General features: G+C 35.6%; 1 protein-coding gene across 1 annotated transcript in view; it reads right to left on the bottom strand.

Moving 5' to 3' along the window:
* The window catches only part of TNKS (tankyrase), a 181,380-nt gene that overhangs the window by 122,832 nt on the left and 37,994 nt on the right, over positions 1-20,554 (bottom strand). The window contains exon 3 of the mRNA XM_060085705.1: positions 11,379-11,474. Within this exon, the coding sequence (XP_059941688.1) occupies positions 11,379-11,474 (96 nt within the window). The remainder of the gene's footprint in view (positions 1-11,378; positions 11,475-20,554) is intronic.

Raw genomic sequence — 20,554 nt, 5'->3', positions numbered from 1 at the left:
TTTTTAAAGTGGGAGCTATTAGAATCTGTCTATATGCAAATGGATTTAAGCCAATAGGGAGAAAATAATTGCAGGTCCTTGAGTAAGTGAGATGGGATAGGATCCAGAGCAAAATCAGAAGAGGGCTGACCTTAGCCAGAAGCAGTATGCTTCTTTCATTGTAGTAAGAAGGAATGCAGAGTATCTGAGTACAGATGTAGCTAGGTTGGTGGAACTGGTCATAGCACTAAGTTCTTATCTGATGGCATCTATTTTTTCAATGAAATATGAGAAGCTCTTTCTAAACATACTCACAAATATTTGAATAATCAGCTAGTCTATTTCAAATATCCTAAATAAATTTAAAAGTTAAGTACACATATACTGTTATTATGCTAGATCTGTGCTTTTCATGTATTTTGGACCCACCCCTTTTTCTTCCGTCTACTTCTCTCTCCTTTATTCTACTTTGGCTTCATTCTCAGGTCTGAATTACTACAATTTGCTCCAGGGCAGTTTCCTTACTTCCCATCTTTCCTTATATTAATATATTTAATGAATGTATATCTAATTCATTTTCCTGAATTAGAAACACAACAAACATCTTCTGTGCCACCAAACAGAATAACTATGCCCTCTTTTCTTCATCAAGCTAAATTAGACATGTGAAGACTTGGGGATGGGCAGTGGGAGAGGAGGGAGACAAGGGAATCAACACCTTTTAGAGGAGAAGAATTCTACCACACCCTCCTAATCATACTGATGCAGATCTATGGCTCATCTGGTCTTAATAACCTACTGCTAAAGGAAATTCCTCACGGAATTTGGGAAACTGGGAAACTGAGGCTTCGAAACGCAAAGTAACTTTCCAGTCTACACAACTGGTAGACAGCAGAACTGACATTCCAATGCAGATATTCTTGATTCCAAAAATTCGTGTAACTGTGCTATATAGCCAGTGCTGCAGTCTTGCAGTACGGCCATGAACCTGCTGCTAGTGATAGCTTTTCCTCCGTAAAGTGGGGAAAGGGTTAGGAAGAGCACAGTGCCTCCTAGGTCATCAACAACCATCCTAGTCCAAAGCTCTGAGAAACTGCTCCCTAAGCAAATGGGTATACACAGCTCATTCGCTTCTTCCTACCAGCTAGCACATGTTCCTCATTGATATCTGCTTAAACAGCACGTTGGAAGGTAGGAAAATGTAGGTGTAAGGCAAGTTCTGCTAGAAAACACCAGGCACAAAAGTGGGTATCTGTTCAAAGAAGGTTTTTGTTTCAGGTCAACCTATATTTTTTTGCACCATCACACCCTGCTCCAGTTTCCTCAGCCTTATCAATGAGCAAGGTAAGGCAGGGACACTGACAAAGCTGGAGTACAGCAGGAAAAGATGGTATTCTGCAAAAATTCCATCAGTAAACTCTCCAACACTGTTAGTTACTTTAATTACAGAGCCTCTTTAATCCTAAATAATTATCAATTACTCCCTTTACTCCACTATTCAGGGACACCTCATTTTTTAAATAATAAAGCCTCATGCCATGTGTTTCAATGACTTTTTAAATTTTCAGAAAAGTAATTCTCCTACGTTAGATAAACTAGGACAATACTGGCTACTGGGCTATTCCAACCTTAGGGCTGAGCTAAAGAGTAAATGGAAATAATGAACAGCACAGAAAGAAGATCATGAAGGAGGGGATTATGGGCTTATCTACCAGTTACCAACTGATAAAGCAGCAAGCTGTTGGTAACTTTTACTTTTAGTCACAATTATTTCAGCTGTAAATGCTAAAATCATAATTTTGCTTTTTATTCACCTATAAAAAGCTAATGCATTAAACAATTAAGTTCTCTGCAGTACTATGTGAATAGTACTGAGCGTCCAATCATACCCCTCATAACTCACAGTTGCTTAAATATAGGTTTCTGATCAGCAGGTAGATTTAGAAAAATAAGCATGCCACCGAAATTCCTATTGTTCATGTAGTTACACTCAATGCTTAAAGAGTATACATACGAGAAATGACTGATTCCAAATAGTAATAACTGATCAAAAATAGTTTCAAGACTTCTACTTCTAGGAAAATGGAGCAGATGTACTTTTCTGTATTCTTCCCACTAAGTACACCTAAAAAAACCTGGACATCATGTGTAAAATATATATAAGAAGACTCTCAATGGTGGACAGAAGAAGGCAGACCAGTTAAGGACCTTGGTACCCAAGGAATGACTCATGGTGGTGAGTTCTCAAGTCCTTTTTGCCCCATATATACAGACTGAAGAAGCTGACAACTCAGAAAATGCCAATAGGTGCAGACAAACAAAAGTCTGTTCTCTCAAGCCAAAGGTCCGGGAAAGGAAAAGTCTGGCATGACAGAAAACCTTTAGACAATAACTGCCTCTTCCAGTCAAATACTACAAAAAACAAAAACAACCCCAAAAAACAAAAACAAAAAAACTGTGGCTCTACCCCTACTCATGAAGCAAAGGCCTGTGATGAGTCTAAATTTGCAAGCTCACTAGGAAACAAGACTTTATCTCTGCCAGGTAACAATTAGCCCCTCCTCACCAGTGTTGGTGGAGACCACAGACTGCCACAAACTTTCACTACAGCCCAATGGTAACGAAGTCACCCCTCTTCTCCTCCTGTGATGTCAGTCAAGGCCATGTGGGGAAAAGATAAGCAAGGACAGAGAAGAACTCAATAACACCATCAACAAACAGGATGGAACAGACATTTATAGAACGCTCCATCCAACAACAGCCAAAACACATTCTTTTTACATGCCCATTTAACATATACTAACATAGACCACAATCTGGGCCATAAAACAAAAATTTTTTAATGAAAAGAACTGAAAACATAACAAGTGTTGTCCAACCACAATCAAATCAAACTAGAAGGTATATCAAAAAGGTAATAGAAAAATCTCCAAACACTTAGATTCTAAACAACATACATCTACTAATTATTTAACCGTGGGTTACAGAGAAAGCCTCAAGAATTAAAAAAGAATATATTGAACTGAATGAAAATTAAAAATAGAACGTATCAAAATTTGTGGAATACAGCCAAAGTCGTACTTAGAGGGAAATTTATAGCACTAAATGCATATATCAGAAAAGAGGAAAAGTCTCAAATCAATTTTCTAAACTACCACTCCAAGAAAAAGAGTGAAATAAGCCCAAAGTAAGCAGAAGGAAATAATAAACATAAGAACAGAAATCAACATAACTGAAAAAAAAAATCAATGAAACAATGACTTGGTTCTTTGAAAAGGGTCAATAAAACTGACAAACTTCTAGGAAATACTAGTAACACAGAAGAGAAAACACAAATTACCAGTTATCAGGAATGCAACAGAGGCTATCACTACAGATTCTGCAGACATTAAAAGATATCTAACAAAAGAAAACTACAAACAACCCTATACACAGAAATCTGACAGCTTAGATGAAATTCCTTGAAAGACATAAGCTACCAAAACACACATAAGGAAAAAATATATAACCTAATTAGCCCTGTACCTATTAGAGATATTGAATGAATAATAATCTTCCAAAAAAGAAAGTACCAGGCCCAGATGGTTTCACTGGTGAATTCTACCAAACATTTATAAAAGAAATAATTTCTTCTAGAAAACAATCTCATCCAGAAAATAAAAGCAGATGGAACACTTCCTAATTCATTCTATGAAGCCAGCATTACTCTAATACCAAAATAAAGACATTACAAGTAGGGAAAACTACAGAATCAGTATTTCTGGTGATGGAAATGTTTTGTATCTTGAGTGCATCAATGTCAATATTCTGGTTGTAATACCATACTACAGTTTTGCAAGATGTTACCACTAAGGGAAAATAATAAAGAGGGTACTGGGAACCTCCCTGTATTATTTCTTACAACAACATGTGAACCTACAATTATGTCAAAATAAAAGTTGAATGAAAATTTCATTAACCCTTACAATACTAAAGCATTAATGAATTCTAATGTTGCACGTTCTACTTAAGAAAGCAAATGTTAACAGTCATTATTATAAGAAAATTTAAAAGAACCATTTAAAACAGTAATTTGGCTGTAGTTGCAGCTCTAACATAAATTGCAATGAAAATGCTGTAAGGTTGCTACAGTTTACTAGGGAAAATGACAGTTGCTCTCAGAGTACACACTAACAAGATACTATGCTTCACAAATATGTCATTTTTGATGAGTTAAATGATCATGCTGGTTTTAATGATCATTAAAGTAGGCCTGCTGGCTTTAATTACACAAAAGGTTGATGGGAAGAGGGTGAAATACTAGAATTCTGGGTTATCTAAACAGAAAATTTCTGTTCTCTCCCATTCCATATATTTATCTAACTATCTGTAACTCATTTAAGGTGTACACACTTAAATTATTTGAGCTGCCTCTTATTCATTATGAAATTAATAATTCAAACATTTTGATTATTGTATCTTTCCTTATAGCTTCTGATAAATGGAATATTTATAAATGGAATGGAATATTTATAAATGGAATATTTCTTGCCATATCAATAAACAAAGGATGTCACAGTCATCAAGGATTGCAACCCTCCAACGTGAGCCGGTGAGCCCTGAGGAAACTCAGAGCTGAAAAGAATCCCTGCCATCTAGCAGCCATCAGACTGCAGCCACTCCCTGCAGTGAGCCCTGAGGAAACTCAGTTTGTGAAAACACAGGATACTGGTCCCAGAAAGCTGAGGTGCATATCAAAGGAATGATTTCAGTGAGCCCAGACTCTTGCATCTTCCCATACATAGAAAAGCGCTAAATTCCTTAACTTGAGATACCTGGTTTTCTTTAATTGAAGATAATCTTTGACTACCTGTCCTTTTGTTGCAAAACTCCTATATATCCTGGCTCCTCCCCTCACTTCCTTGGAGCAGTTTCTCAGAGTCATCTGAGAGCTATCTCTCAGAGTTATCTGTTAGCTGTCTCCCAGGCTGTAGTCCTCATTTTGCCCCAAATAAAAATTAACTCGCAACTCTCACATTATGCATTTTTTTAAAGTCAAGACGACACTTCTAAATACTGTTTTCTCAATATTTCAAATGAATGTTACTCAAGCCTGCTGCCTAGAGAGCAGACTTTATAAAGTTGGATAAATCAATTTATTATCCAAGTAAGTCATTTTCTTATAATAATATAATGGTAAATCTTGCAGGTAATATTAATCAGGTAAATTTTTTTCTTTTTGAAAAGAACAATCTTTAAGCTAAGAAAGTAGAGAAACATTATATTAATGGATTGAATTTAAACCCTGAATTTATGGGTCAGTCCAATTTTTCAAACGTGTTTTATACCACATCCTTCTAAATGAATGAGTAGGTTAAAAAATCTGATTCTGCGCATATAAGAACACTGAACTCTAGAGCCAAACTGCTTGAGTTGAAATCCCAAGAATTTCCCTTAAGGACTGTGAACTTGTAAAAGTAACCTAACTTCTGGTGTAAAAAAAGGTACAGTGATAATATCTATCTCCTAGTGTTATGAGGATTCAATGCCCTTAGAACAGGTCTTGGCTTACAGAAGCATACAGGAGTTGTCAGCTGCTATTATTATTACTGTATTTTACATAAAGCTAACTTCTAAAAAAAACTTCGCCTTGCTGCAAGTAACCTAAAAGACAATTCAATAAAAACTACTAAATGAATTGAACAGGTGCTAAAAAGAAGAAATGAACTAGCTTCAGGTTAACCTTTGACCTGTTTGTTCAAGATGCAAATAACACTTTAAAATTTAAATCATGGTGACCTATGTCACATATGGTCTTTTTAAAAAGGTACTATTTTTATATTCCTCTCCTAAGTCCTTTTCATATTTTAAGGTTTCAAAAAAGTGTTTCAATCACTTTTAATAACAAAATCTTAATTTTCCTGCTCATGTCCAAAATTATAGACAGATCAAACCATTAATAAAATTTTCTTAACAACTAGTTAAGGGATTAACATTTTCAACACATCTTTAAAATGAGTATTCACACTGTTTTATTTCAATGACAATTTTTAACTTTCTTACTCGAATACTAAAGGGAATTTTTTAAAAAAATCAGGAATTCATGTTGAACAATAATTTTCACCTAATAAAACTGAAGTGGATAAACATATAGCTTTTCTTTAAACGTAAAGGATTTCCTTTCATGGTTTGTTTTCTAGGAGGTACACTGTACTATCAGACTTCCTAATAACTGATAAAAATAATTCCTTAAGTTCAAATTAAGGACATGAGAAATCTGTCTTCAATCATGAAGGCTGATAGTAAAAATGTACTACACATGAAAGGCAATATGCTCCACTCTAGTACAGCTGATGTGCAAAACAGCCCATTAACAGAACAATAACCAAAAGAAGAGTAAAAATTAGGCCTTGGTTTGACATATGGAAGTCTGATGTGACAGCTGCAGCAAGTTTGATCTTTCCAGAACTGGAATATTCTCAAGCAAAGGAACTAACCAAGAAATCTGTTGATAAAAGGCTTAATAGATACCGTACCCATCACCCCAATTAGAAAAAAGAAAAACTTTAATGCACTGTGTTTTAAGAGGTATACATGACTATAAGCAAGTCAAAACAATTTTTAAGAAGTAGAAAATTTAATAAGACTATTACAATATGGCATGAGAGTGAAATAATTAATAGCTATTGAGTACTTGTAGGACCTGGAAAATATGCTGCCCTCAGTGACCAGTAATCGGAGCCTAGATGTCCTTATTTATTCAATTGTTTCATGGACTCATCCAAGTCCTGGGCACAATGAAGCGAGCAAGAGAGACAAAAGCCCAAATCCTTGTGAAGCTTTCATTCTATTGGGGCAAAAAAATAACAACAAACTAATGCAATTTCATATATCCATAAAGAAAATAAAGTAATAAATCCATAAGGAAAATGAAGTAAGCTAATGGGATTGAGAACAAGAAGGCTTCTCTGAGGAGTAAACATTTGAGTGGAGATTTGACTGATGACCCATGTGAAGTTCTGGGGCACTGTCCCAGTTTTAGTAAAGAGCATGTGTTGGTCCAGACACAGAAAGGGGCTTCATCTGTATGAGGAGCAGCAAGCATACAGCTGTAGCTGAAGCAAAGAGCTCACGGGAGAACACAGTACAGGACAAGACCAGAGATATGCAAGGCAGGGGCCCGATCATGGTCGGCTAGGGTTAAAGTCTGGATTTTATTCAGGGGTAATGAGAATATATTAATGACTTTTCTAATCACAGCACTGATTTATGCTTTAGAAAGCCCACTCCAGCTATAGTGGAGGCAGAGAGACCCATTATGAAGCTACCGCTGTCATGAAAGACGAAAGGCATGTACTAGGGCTAGAGCAGTGAAGCTGGTAAGAAATGGTTGGACTGGGAATTTGAAAGTATGGTAGACCTGAATTACTGACAGGTTGCCTTCGAAACGTGAGAAAAAGAAAGGAATCCTAAATTTTGGCTTAAGCAAAACCTAGCAGTCAAACCTACCGAGGCAGGGTCCAGATCATTTAAGTCTTCGCTGATCATGCTGAAGGCTTTCGTTTTATCTGAAAAGCAGTAGGAAGCAGTGAAGAAGGAGAACAACAACAAAAAAGAGATAGGATTCCAGATATATCTTGCTGATCTAACACACCAGGCTCAGCAAGCACATACCAGACCCCTCAACATTGCCTCTAGCCTGAGCCACAGATGACTCCTTCTAGAAAGGGAGCCAGCCCATCAATCACAGATTAGAATTTCCTCAGAAGTGCAATGAGTCCAGACAAAAGTTTATTCTTGAGACACCTTGGTGCAAATATATCCCTCTCCCTTATTCCCCTATCCCTAAATCTACTAGGAAACTGCTGGGATGAATTACCTTGGCAACCTCGTGACCATCTAAACTCACTCACTTGACATCCCTGTCATCCTCGGTTCTGCCAACAATAACTCTCCTTTGGCCATCTAGCCTTTCCCAAACTCTCAGCCTCAATCTGCTGTCAACTCTTCTTATGACCCAACTTCCCACTGCACCCCACAGAATCCCCTTTACATGATTAACAAATACTCCTACCTCCTTATCCTCTTCAATGAACACTCCCTTTGTCAACCACCTTTAATTTACATGTAGCTCTGGCAAAGTAATACCACATACAGTGCAGCCCTTTAAAAAGGAAGCTTCTCATTCACCAAATCCTCACATACTTCATTCAGGAATAGAGAGATACATGTGTGTGGATGCTAAGTCTGAATATGGTGAAGAAGCATAATTCCAATGGAATTGATAAAATAACTCTAAATTCACAAGGAAGAATAAAGGATGAAAACACTGTACCTAAATGGTAAATACTAGAGGATTCATTCAAAAAACTAAAATATATCCATAGAAGGATACCATGAAATTTATAAATTCATGTTACAGAAGAATACTTAGCACCTTCTGGGAATATTCATATAACTAAATTTTAAAAAAAGATTGTTAAGCAATATGTAATGTATAAGGCTGATTTGATTAAAGAGAAAGAAGAATGTGGGGTGTGTGTACTAAGAACAAAAGGTTATAGATAAAATATACCAGAATGTTCTCTGTAGGTGGTAGAATAATGAGTAATTTTTTCTTTTTTGTACTTTTCCTATTTTCCCTAATTTCTAAATGAATGTATTTTTTATACCTAGAAAAAAAGGTCAAAATAAGTAAATTTTAAAAAATCCATAATCATAACACACCGAAACTGCTCTTCAATGAAATTTACACAGGCTTGTTTAGGCTTTTCCTACCCTTGCTTCCTAAAAAACAAAAAATAAACAAATAAAACCACCTCCAAGTCCTTCAGTTGACTGCCCAGAACTTCAGTCATTAACCAAAAACAAACAAAAAACCCTCAAGATCTCTTCTAAGCATATCATTCACTTAATAATTCAACAAAGAGTTTAATGAGTCTTTCCAATTGATTATTCTCTTTAAAATACCTAAGTGCACTATTCAAAGCAGATGGCTACATGCTGGGGTCCCTTAGCTGTAAAACTAAGGGTATGTTGTTGTTTTATACAGCTCTATAAAAACTCATGCATTCTTTATGCGGAAGAGGGTATTAGTCATTTATTTCTTTTAAAATATTCGGTAAGAGAGATTTTCACTTTGTTAATTTCCTTTAAGGAATATACATGTATCTATACACAATTTTGGCTAATGCACAAAAGCAGTAACATAAAAAAATTTGGAAGTCATCTTTGGCAATTAAATTCCCAAAGACGAAAAAAATAAAGAACAGAAACTTCACCCTCAAGGTTAAGTAATGGTACTACAACTACATCTGGCATAAAAATAATGACACATCACCTAGAATAATCTCTAATAACTCTAAATTAAGACTTTCAAAAGATTCTCTTTTTATCACTGCTCAATCTTTTAAATTTAACTTTGGAAATAATACTTCCACCATAATTCCATCAGAATGGAATTCTTTCCATCAGAAAGAACTACTTAGAAGAGAACCTGCGTGGGCAGAAAAACATTTTGGAATATATTTCACTGCATTATATAACACGAGTGTGTAAATATCATTAGCTTATATTTTCCACTAGAATGTTTTTCTTTTAAATCATATCTGAAAAGTTGTATGTCATTTCCAAGAGAGCATATTCTTGAAAAAAACAATTAATGAGCTCAGTATTATGACCAAGAATTTAATATCTTCCTATCTAAGCCAAATACAGTGCTAGATGCTTTTCCAGGGAAGTTTAACAGACATGGTATCTGTCCTCCAGGAAGATTTGGTCTGTATGAGTTATTCTGCCAAATTTCTTTCCCAAACTAACAGCCAGTGTAACCTCCCCTGAAATTCACTTCCACTTAGAAGATAGCTTCTTGTTGTTCATAACTTACATTCAAACTTTGTCTTTAAAAAAAGTGAAAGTGGATCTAAAGCAGTGCTGCATTAAATGAACAAATGGACAAATCTAACAAACAGAGGAGGCAGGCGTTGAGGATTGAAGAGAAGGAAAGGTCACATGGAGGACACAGATACAGAGACAGTCTTGGTCAGCATTTATAACATCCCTTTAGTACTATGAATTTTCTCCTTTGGTCAGAGACCACTCCAAGGCTGCAGTCGTTGCCCGGGGCTTTGCTAAAGGAAGAGACTGAAAGGCTGCAGAACCTAAACAGCAGCCCTGAGGCTACAGACTTTAATTTCATTATTTAAAACGAACAATTATATTTAAATTTCTTCTTATCTACACTGGTTTAAAATAGTTTTATTCCTCTAGTGTATGTTAGCATGATTCAGCAACCGAATCACCTAAGCTCTTACAAATTTAGATAAATCAGATTACTCTGATTTAGCAGAGATTATGTTAATTTTAACACTGAGGGAAGTTGTCTTTCCATGCAGAGTAATTAAGCAAAATTCCACATATTTTCAAAGCTTTCTGTATATAGATATTTTCCATTCACCTCAGAATCTTTGTTAAAAATGGACTCAAAAGTGAATAAAAGATTTATTTTCTTCAAACCTGGACAAATTTAAAAGGAAGCTAAAAGTCATTTACTTTCATACAACCTAAAACAATACTGTGAGCACTGCAGTGACAGAGGCTCCAAATTATAAATGTCAGTTAAGTAAAAGAAGGCAAAGGCAGCAGAACTCAGATGCTGAGAATAAAAACAAAAATAGATCCAATGCAGCATTCTGCGAATGAAGATCAGTGAAAACGGTTGCTCAATATCACATCACTTATAGCATTATTCCCTCTGTTGTTATTGAGAGAGCCTTTCTATTCCAGCATTTCCTCTTTGTTGGTTCCTGACATTTGCCTTAATAAAACCAATACTTAAGCCAAAATTTTTCACTATCTGAAGAAAGAAGGTAATCCACTGCCTCAGTTAAAAAGTACTTTGCTATCATGGTAAAAGGGAGAAGATAATGATAAAAATATAAACAGAGGGGCAAGGGAGGAGCGGCATCATATTTTATTTAACCATTGATCTAAGCATAAGGCAGCAGGTTGTCTTTCCAATCAAAACTACTTTTATTATAAAGTAATACAAATGCCCTTGCTTGCTCAATAGTGAAGGTCTTCAAAAGAATCAACTGAGAAGATGAGGTATAGGAAATTACAATACAAACCATAAAAAGAAAGTCTAAAGCATGAATAATTATGCTATCATTTAATGCTGTAATTCTCAGAAATTCTAAGTATAATAAGCAATCCTATTGCTTATGCTTATGCCAGTATAGTGATGAACGAAAACAGTTAACATAACAAATCAATAATAAAGTAGAGATAATGGCATATATATTTGTTGAGCTTTTATCAGTAGAAAAAAAATAAAATTCAGAACATAAAGATTTTATAAAAGCAAGCTAATACATCCAATAGCTAGTAGATAAAATAATCGGGCAGCTCTGTTTTCTTACCTGTAAGGACAGCTTTTGCTGAAGGATCCGCCAGGTCCAGGGCTGATTTCCCATCAGTGTTCCGAATGTTTGGATCAGCTCCGTGCTGCAGCAGCACTGTGCAGGGAAAGCAGAAACAGTATCTTACCTCAGGGATACAAAGATTATTTACTGGTAAGTGCCGCCTCGGCATGGTGTAGGCATAAACATACATTGCACAATTTTTTCTCTTTCAAGAAAAAAAAAAGAAAGAAAGAAAAAGAAAAAAAAGCACTGCAGCAAAGGATCCTCTCTAGAGTAAAGCGAAGTTGGCAACTTGTGGTACAGTATTATCACATGACTTAACATCATACACACGAAACCAGAAAAATCCTGCAACAGACAGTTTGGGTTTGCCTCCTTCAGGCAGAAGGATGGGGAGCTGTACGCTCGCTGCCTCGCACTGTGAAATCCTCTCACGATGAGCCTGCCCTGTCTTTACTACCACTGTGGCTGCCTGCTGCTGCTGCTGCTTCACTGCTGAATTTCCCACCGCTTCCTCGTCTTGCAACAGCTGTAATACTGTGCAAGCCTTTTAGTGCTCACTGCTTACATGTATGGAAACTCACCAGAACATATTGGCTTGCTTCCAAGAAGTTTACCAGACACAGTAACGCATGCAACTCCGGTTCCCTGCAGCCGAGCTGCAGAAAGGAACTGCCTTCCACAATAATTCTGGCCATCAAAAATTTTTAGAATCAGAAATTCAATCACTATGATATATGCTGAGGAATGAATGTTACACATGCTATACTGGGTAAAAAGTAGCTACAGAGAATTTTGAGATGTGTAGGCTTCCAAAAGAAAGAATCGCTGTTTAAGTAAAATCCAGATATAATTTATTAATCTAAAACATTTCTCAACTACATGTGGTATGTGTGTGTATAGGGGCGGGGTGGGGATGGTGGAGAGGGGAGGGCGGGTGTTGCTATAACACTACCCAACCAATGGTTAAACTAATAAATATATTAAAAACTAGTCTAATAAGCAAAGTTCAATTACAAGTTATTCTAACAGTTCAAATCTAACACAAGATTTTGTGTACTCCTGGAGAGAACAGGAGTTGTTACCATTTACCAATATTCTATAGCATAAATTTAAAACAAAGCAGAAATATTAAATTCAAATAAATGGTTAAAGATATGTTATATATGACTGTTGATGTGTCCCAGATTTTCATTCATTAACAGTCCCATGCTAAAGTACATACATTCTTTAGGAATATTTGGAAGGCAAGCCTCATATATTACTAAGTATAGAGCTTTATAAAGCTCTTCTTTCTCCCTTTAATACATAAGCTATCTAGTCGATGGCTTTATTACAAGGTACAAAGGAATAGCCTTATCTAGAATTGGGACACAGCTGCTGGGGCAGCATGCATCAGCATCTCTTACACTAAATCTTGGATACTTTCAGACTTGGGATAACAAAAACTAGCCATGGCTTGAAAAGATGCAGTGAGATTTTGCTAAGACTTTCACTCTTGACTGTAAGCAATGAACATAATTCTTTTCCAGATGTTTATAAAGTGACAAAAGTAGCACAAAATAGCAAGTACCATAATGTGAAACTGTAGTTATTCTTTCATCATAATGAATAAGCTTTCACAGCAATATATATATTTTTTATTCCAGGAAGAAATCCCAACATGAAGATTTGGCTTGTAAAGGGTCTTTATCATGAAGCAAGCTCATGTTTCAAATGTAAAGATGACAGCTATCGCTATATCTTTATTTAGTTGCTGAGTGATCACATGCCAAAAGTAGGAAAACAAAGAAATAACAGCTACCATGAAAAGCTGAGTTTTTTTATCGCATACTTCGAGGACTTCAGAACCTGCTTTAAACAAGAAGTGTAAGAACGTAGCTTAACAACCCTTGATGATAATATGGTGGGAGCTTTTACTGTGCAGCTTAATGCGTGGTAGAGGCAAAACATAGAAAGCCTTATCGTTCCTCCAAAAGTTACCTAAAGTCTCAGCCTTACCTATTATATCTTTGCTATTTTGAAACAGAAATCTGCCATTACAGTTTAGTTGCAGTTTTGCTTTGTTTTAGTTGACTTTGAAAGGAGTAATCTTTTCACTAGAAATATCTGTTTTCAAAACATTTTTGAGTCATATGCATCTCATTCATTGGACCTGAACACACAGAAACATCACTGCAGAGCTATGTAGCAACAGGGAAGAAGAAGCTGAATTTTCCAAACCAGATGCTGATAACAAAATCCACATTAGAAAATAATTGAACCATTTTAATTCACCAGATATGGGTAAAAACCCCACAAAACTCAGTAGAGTTAAGAGTTTTAGGAGCAATAAAGGTATCCATAACTAGACCACAAGGGATCTAAACTTACCTAACCTTTTATAAAAGGGCAGCACTGGGGAGATTAAATGGGAACAAAAAATAGCATCTAAAGTACTAAGCACAGAGCCTGACAATACATATCAGCTAATACTAATATTTAAAGCACATTTTAAAATGTATTTGTACTCTCAACTTTACCACTAACTACTAATCCATTGCTTTGTCCTAGAGCCAAACCTTCAGATCTTAACTTTTTCTGTAAAGGGCCAGAGAGAAAATATATGAGGCTTTGTAGACCATATGGTCTCTGTCTCAGCTATTCAGCCTTGCCTCAACCCCATCATTACAGAGGAGAAGCAGCCACAGACAATACTTAAAGGCATGTGTGTGGCTCTGTTTCAATAAAACTTTATTAAAATTTGAATTCTGTATAATTCTCATATATAAGAAAATATTGTTATTATTGTGTATTTTAAAAATCATTTAAAATGCAAAAACAATTCTTAGCTTACAGGACATACAAAAAACAAGGGATGAGCTGGATTTGGCCCATGGTCATAGTCTGCCAACCTCGACCTTGGGCAGTGATAGATAAAGTGAGGGCAGTAATAGACAAAGTGTGGTCCATGGACTGTTCTAGTCCTCGAACTCTCTGTAATCCGTCGACATTGAGATAACCACAGAAATTAAGAGGAAGCATTTAAAACTGTGTGTGTCATTTTAAAATTACTTTTTCCAGTACCTCATCTTTATTGTAGTTTACAGAGTTATTGGCCTGCCATGCATTGGGGAAGGAAAAAGACTGGTCCCTGACCACAGACAAGGTTGAGAAGCACTAAGCCAGTTCCCAGGTCTATAAAGTGAAGGACCTGGACTAGATAAATGATTTCTATGTATCTAGAACAGGCCTCAAATCCCTCATAATGCTTTAGAGTTACAGTCTAAGCATTAAGATCTAAAATCTTAAAAAAGAAAAAAAGATTTGCCTCAAGCAGGCCCTTTTCCTTCCCTACCCTTTTAATCAAAATGGAAAAAAAAAAGATTTATTTATCCTAACACTTGATTTAACAAAAACAAAATTAATAGTTGAGACCATGATCAAAGTTGTGGGGTACATACTAAAAAGTACCAAACTACTTCTTGAGCAATTCCTCAAGTCAAATTTTTTTCACACTATTCCCTATGAATATCTGTGTGATACTATTTTCTAATACCAGAAGAACAGCACATACATAGGATTTTCTAATACCAGAAGAACAGCACATACATAGGGCAAAGATAACAACCATGGCTTTCAAGACTGTCAGTCTGTACTTGAAGTGGTGACATGTAGGACTCTCAATGCTGGATGCTTCAGAAGTTGCTTTCAAAGTTCTGTGCTACCAAAAGGAATAATAAAATGACTACGGATACATAATACAATTAGAAATTCATCTTGTAACAGATTCTTCTTCAAAAGTAGCACAAATGTCTGAAGCAAAGTTCCCAGAATATACAATCAATATACAAACTAAGGTTTGAAAGAAAAACAAGGAAACTAAAATCTGAGTAACATTCAGTAAGTAAATTCGAGACTACTGAGGACGGACATTCAAAATCTCCTTGTATTATCTTTAACCAATTAGGGCATTATCAAACCTCAAATCCCAAATGACTAGGCTCTATATCTCAAATCCATTTATCTCCTTTGGAAGTTATAAGGGTGGAGAAAATATAGCAGCTAGCATAATAACAGAGAGTTAAGCCCAAGGTAAGATCAGAATATTCAAAATGACATTCTCAAAAGAGCTATGGCAAGAAGGCCATGGGATTCTCCTATTTCTGGTGCACACATTCAGCTACAGTGAGCCAGCTTCAGGGAGCATGCCTTCAGTCTGCGACCAATGCAGCAGAGACTGAAATCGATTCATTTAATTCCTCAAAACTATTAAATTTAAGCATTCGTATCATTTTAGAAAATATTTCTACACGTATGCGAAGCCTCATCTTATCAAATTCCTAGAAAAATATGAAGTGCTATTATGATAAATTATATTTAAGTATAGGCACTAATAACTGATTTAAGAAGATAGAAGAAATAGAAACAATGTGAATTTTCCAAGCTAAAAATGTAGCAAGGTTTTTAGGTAAATTACGAAAAAGCATTTAAGTATAGTTTTCACTTTTAATGGCAGAAACTCTCCTATTAAGATATGGTAAATTCCTTGTTATGTGAATTTTAGAGCTACATTAAAGGTCTAAAACTGTTCCTCACAATGAATAGACACTCAATTTTAAAAGAAGTTATGTTTATGTTAAAATGTTTTGCAAGTATTTCATAGTCATCTTATTCTTTTAATTAGCGTATAGAAATACTCATTTTACTGAGTTTCTAAAATTAAATCACACAAAGCACCAAATTTAGCAAATAAAAATTTTAATTTTGGAGCAAAATACTAAGAGACCAAATTTTAACTAGCTATAATCTTCAATGCATAAGACAAAAGATATACAAACTTCTAATATATGAAGAGATGCTCAATATCATTATTCAAAAGAAAATGCAAATTTAAAAGATGGGCAATGACCCATCTTTTATTATTAATGGTATTCCATATTAATGAGAATGTACTAAACTGGAACTCTCATCCATTGCTGGTGGGCATGTAGAGTGGTATGTAACTACTTTGGAAATCAATTTGACAATTATTATAAAGGTAAATATACACTACTGTATGTTGTAACATCCTACTCTTAGATCTTTATCCAAGAGGAAAAGAAATATGTCCATACAAAACACCTGCACATGAAAATTTCATATGTTTATTTAGAAAAGGAAAAAAATGAAAAACATCTCAATATTCATCAACAGGTGAAAGGATAAGCAAATTGTAGCATATCCATACAAAAGAATACTACTTAGCAATAAAAAGAAATAAACTACTGACTCATACTAGAGGGGTGAAATCTCTACAACATGCTGAGCAAAAGGAGCCATACAGGAAAGAACATATTTCTAGAACAGAAAACTAATCTACAGTGACAGAAAACAGATCAATTGTTCCCTGGGGATGGTGGAGGGGAAGAGAAAACTGACTGCAAATGGACACCAAAGAACTTTTTAGAGTGATAAAACTGCTCTATTAAATTGTGGTAGTGGTTACATGGGCGTATACATTTGTCAAAACTCATCAATATATATACTTAAAATGGATGCATTTTATTTCATTATCTCAAACTAATTTTATGTTGTAATTCAATAAAGTTGATTTTTTAAAAGCTCAATAGAGGGGTTTAATCGCAGATTAGATAAATCTGAAGAGAAATTTATTGTCCTGGAAAACATGTCAACAGATCCAAGAATGCTGCAAGGAGAAATAACCATAGACAAAGGATGGAGTGAGAAGCTCTAGTATGTTGTAATCAGTCTTAAAAGAAACACATACAGGGGCTTCCCTGGTGGCGCAGTGGTTGAGAGTCCGCCTGCCGATGCAGGGGACACGGGTTCGTGCCCCTGTCCAGGAAGATCCCACATGCCGCGGAGCGGCTGGGCCCGTGAGCCATGGCCGCTGAGCCTGCGCGTCCGGAGCCTGTGCTCCGCAACGGGAGAGGCCACAACAGTGAGAGGCCCGCGTACAGCAAAAAAAAAAAGAAACACATACATATTTGAAGAGATAATGCCTAAGATTTTCCCATAACTAATAAAAGACACAAATTTATACGTTCAAGAAGCTCAAACAGGATAAACTCAATGATACAGAAAAAAATATTACACACATAAATAAGGAACAACTACTATAAAAAAATAGTTGATAATTCAAAACAAAGCAATAAGTTTTAGAGTAATACGTCAGAGGTAAATAATTTGTGAACCTACCCTAACTATAGTGTATGTTATACTATATAGCAGATGTTAAGCAATGATTTAATTATAAATCTGTTTCCATGTATATTTGCAAAAAATGATATTTTTACAAGTGTAAAAACACCATATTCCTATTCTTGGGATAAATTTAATTTAGGTAACATCAATTAAATTATGTTATACCTTAAAAATTACTTTAAAATAAATGTTAATAGCTTTAAATACATTCCTACAAACACTACTCTAGAACCAAGATATATAAGGTCTGACTAGGCAAATCAAAGAAAACTCTTTGATATAAATTTAATATTTATTTTCATTTGCAAAATTTTTTGTTTTAAAAATATTTTATTTCCTCTTTACATTTTTTAGAATTCTCTTCCTTTATTAAGAGCCATCTTCTTACCAGCAGTTTCCACCCCCAAATAAACTAACTATTTAAATCCTTCAAATTCTAACATTCATAGGAGATGAATACTGGTTCTACATACCAAATTAAATTTGGGACTCAGAAAGAGTGATCAGTTCTATTCCCTGTCAACATACTCAGGCTAATCAGTAAGTTTCTCTCAACATAAACTAGACTCATGTTGATTTTTTTTTGACGCTCAGTGGTATCTTTTCACTGAATGAGTACTGACATTCACTGAGTGAAGTAGGCTTCTTTCATCTTAATTAATATCCTTTGGAGAAACCTCTGAGAACCTCGTAATATAATGCCTAGTCTAATGTGACCCTACTTATAAAGCTCTTCTGAAATGGAGATTTAAGAGCAGGTATTCTGGTATATAATGAACAGAGATCCGAGCAAGCTGGAGAAAAGTTTTGAAGTAATGGTTGTGTGGTCTTAGCTTGGACTGGTTAGCCATAAATTAAGATGATTAAGTGATCTTCTAGTGCCTAGAGCTACACTGTCCAATATAGTAGCCACTATCCATATGTAAGTATTGAGTCTTTGAAATGTGGCTAGTGAGACTGATGATCTGAATTATTAATTCTATTTTAATTATTTAATTTTAATTAATTTAGATATTAAGTTGATACATGATACACTGGTACATGATTCAGTTATTGGAAAATGTTTAATATGTTTTGAACACCTTAGATATGTGAATCTACTGTTTCAACTGTAAATTCTGTTAAATCTAAATACAGATCAAGTATTACTGATGAAAAGTTTGCTTGAATTGAGATGTGCTTTAAGTAGAAGACATACACTAGATTTCAGAAACCAGTTGAAAAAAAATATAAAATTTTTCATTAATTATGTTTTTTAATGTTATATACCATTTTTAAAGGTTATTTCCCATTTACAGTCATTACAAAATATTGGCTCTATTCCCCAGGTTGTACAGTACATCCTGGAGCCTATCTTACATCCAACAGTTTGCACCTCCCACTGCCCTACCCCTATATTGCCCCTCCCCCACCTCCCCACTGGTAACCACTATTATGTTCTCTATATCTGTGAGTCTGCTTCTTTTTTTTTGATATATTCACTAGTTTGTTGTATTTTTTATATTTCCATATATAAGTGATATCTATAGTATTTGTCTTTCTCTGACTTATTTCACTTAGCATCATAATGTTTTATACTCATTATATGTTGAAATAATATTTTGTATATGCTGCTTTAAGTAATATATTATTAAATTAATATCACCTGTTTCTTTTAATGTGGCTATTAGACAAATTTAAATTACATTCATGTCTGGCATTATATATCTACTGAATAGCACTACTCTAGAGCAGAGTGAACTACTGACGTTTTGGACCAGATAATTATTTACTGCAGGTGTAGGGTGATGGCTCCACCATGGTGCCCTGGAGACTCTGCAAGTATCCTCACATGCTAAGCAAAGACTTGAATCACAGTTCATCTGTGTCTGGGTGCAAATGCCTTGTGACCTCTGGAAATGAAAGATGAGAGACTTGCAAGGAGCTCCTGTGAGGCCACCTGCCACTCACCTCTCTACCTTCCCTCATCACTTCCCACTTCTGATGAGATAGGGTAGGGGGCTTTCTTCATCTCCCCTTCTACTGGCTCTTCAGCAACAGAGGATCCCACAGCTTGTGCTGCAGTCATTCAGCCCGTCTCCTCTCAGTGTCATCCTTTTCGCTGTATGGTACAAGGACCACAAGGAGCTGGCACGTGTGGCATCGTCTCTAGTCAAATTAGTCAGGCCCTGCCTTTGGCCTTGGCTTGTCTTGCAACGTGAACTTGCAACAGTAGGGAGTAGCCCTGGGCATTGTAAGGTGTTTAACAGCACCCCTGACCTCCACCCGATAGATGTAAACAGCACTCCCCCACTGTGACAACCAAAAATGTCTCTAGATATTGCTAAATATCTCCTCAACGGGCAAAACTGCTCCTGGCTAAAACCACTGCTCCTTAGGGTCTTAAGGACCCACACCTACTCCCCTCACTCACACTCTCACACACACACACACACACACACACACACGAACTTCTGTGAAGTGGAATACATGAAGGTCTATGCTTCTCCCCTCTCAACACTTTTACATATTGGGTTACTGCATTAGATTTCATTTGAAGGAAGATTTCTGTGGTTTAATAACATAATAGGAAATAAGCAAATAGTAAATCAATAAAATAGTAACTAGTAAATGTTTTTAAAAACAGTAAATAATAGTAAATGGTAAATAATAAAAATGATTTCTAAGGATTCTTTTAATTTTAAGATGTTGTGACTTATGAATGTATCTTTGAGTACTGACTTTATCAGTTAGAAGGCTTATATTTTAATTACAAGGGAGAAAAAACTACTTTAACTGGCTTAAACAACATGAAAATTTATTGAAGAACAGAGGCATCTCATCAAAAGCAAAGGCAGAAACATGTCCCCAAATTTATCCTGCTGCTGCCTATCCCTGTCTCCCAGCTTTGTTGCCATCACCCTCGGCTACAGACAATACATATACTTGTACTATCTGAACCTTAATTCCAAACTCTCATTAAAGAGAATTTGCTCCAGCTTGCCTCA

The sequence above is a fragment of the Mesoplodon densirostris genome, chromosome 20 (genome assembly GCF_025265405.1).
Source record: "Mesoplodon densirostris isolate mMesDen1 chromosome 20, mMesDen1 primary haplotype, whole genome shotgun sequence".
Lineage (NCBI taxonomy): Eukaryota > Metazoa > Chordata > Mammalia > Artiodactyla > Ziphiidae > Mesoplodon > Mesoplodon densirostris.
Note: the sequence above shows the minus strand (reverse complement) of the source record. Positions and strands in the feature narration are given on the sequence as shown.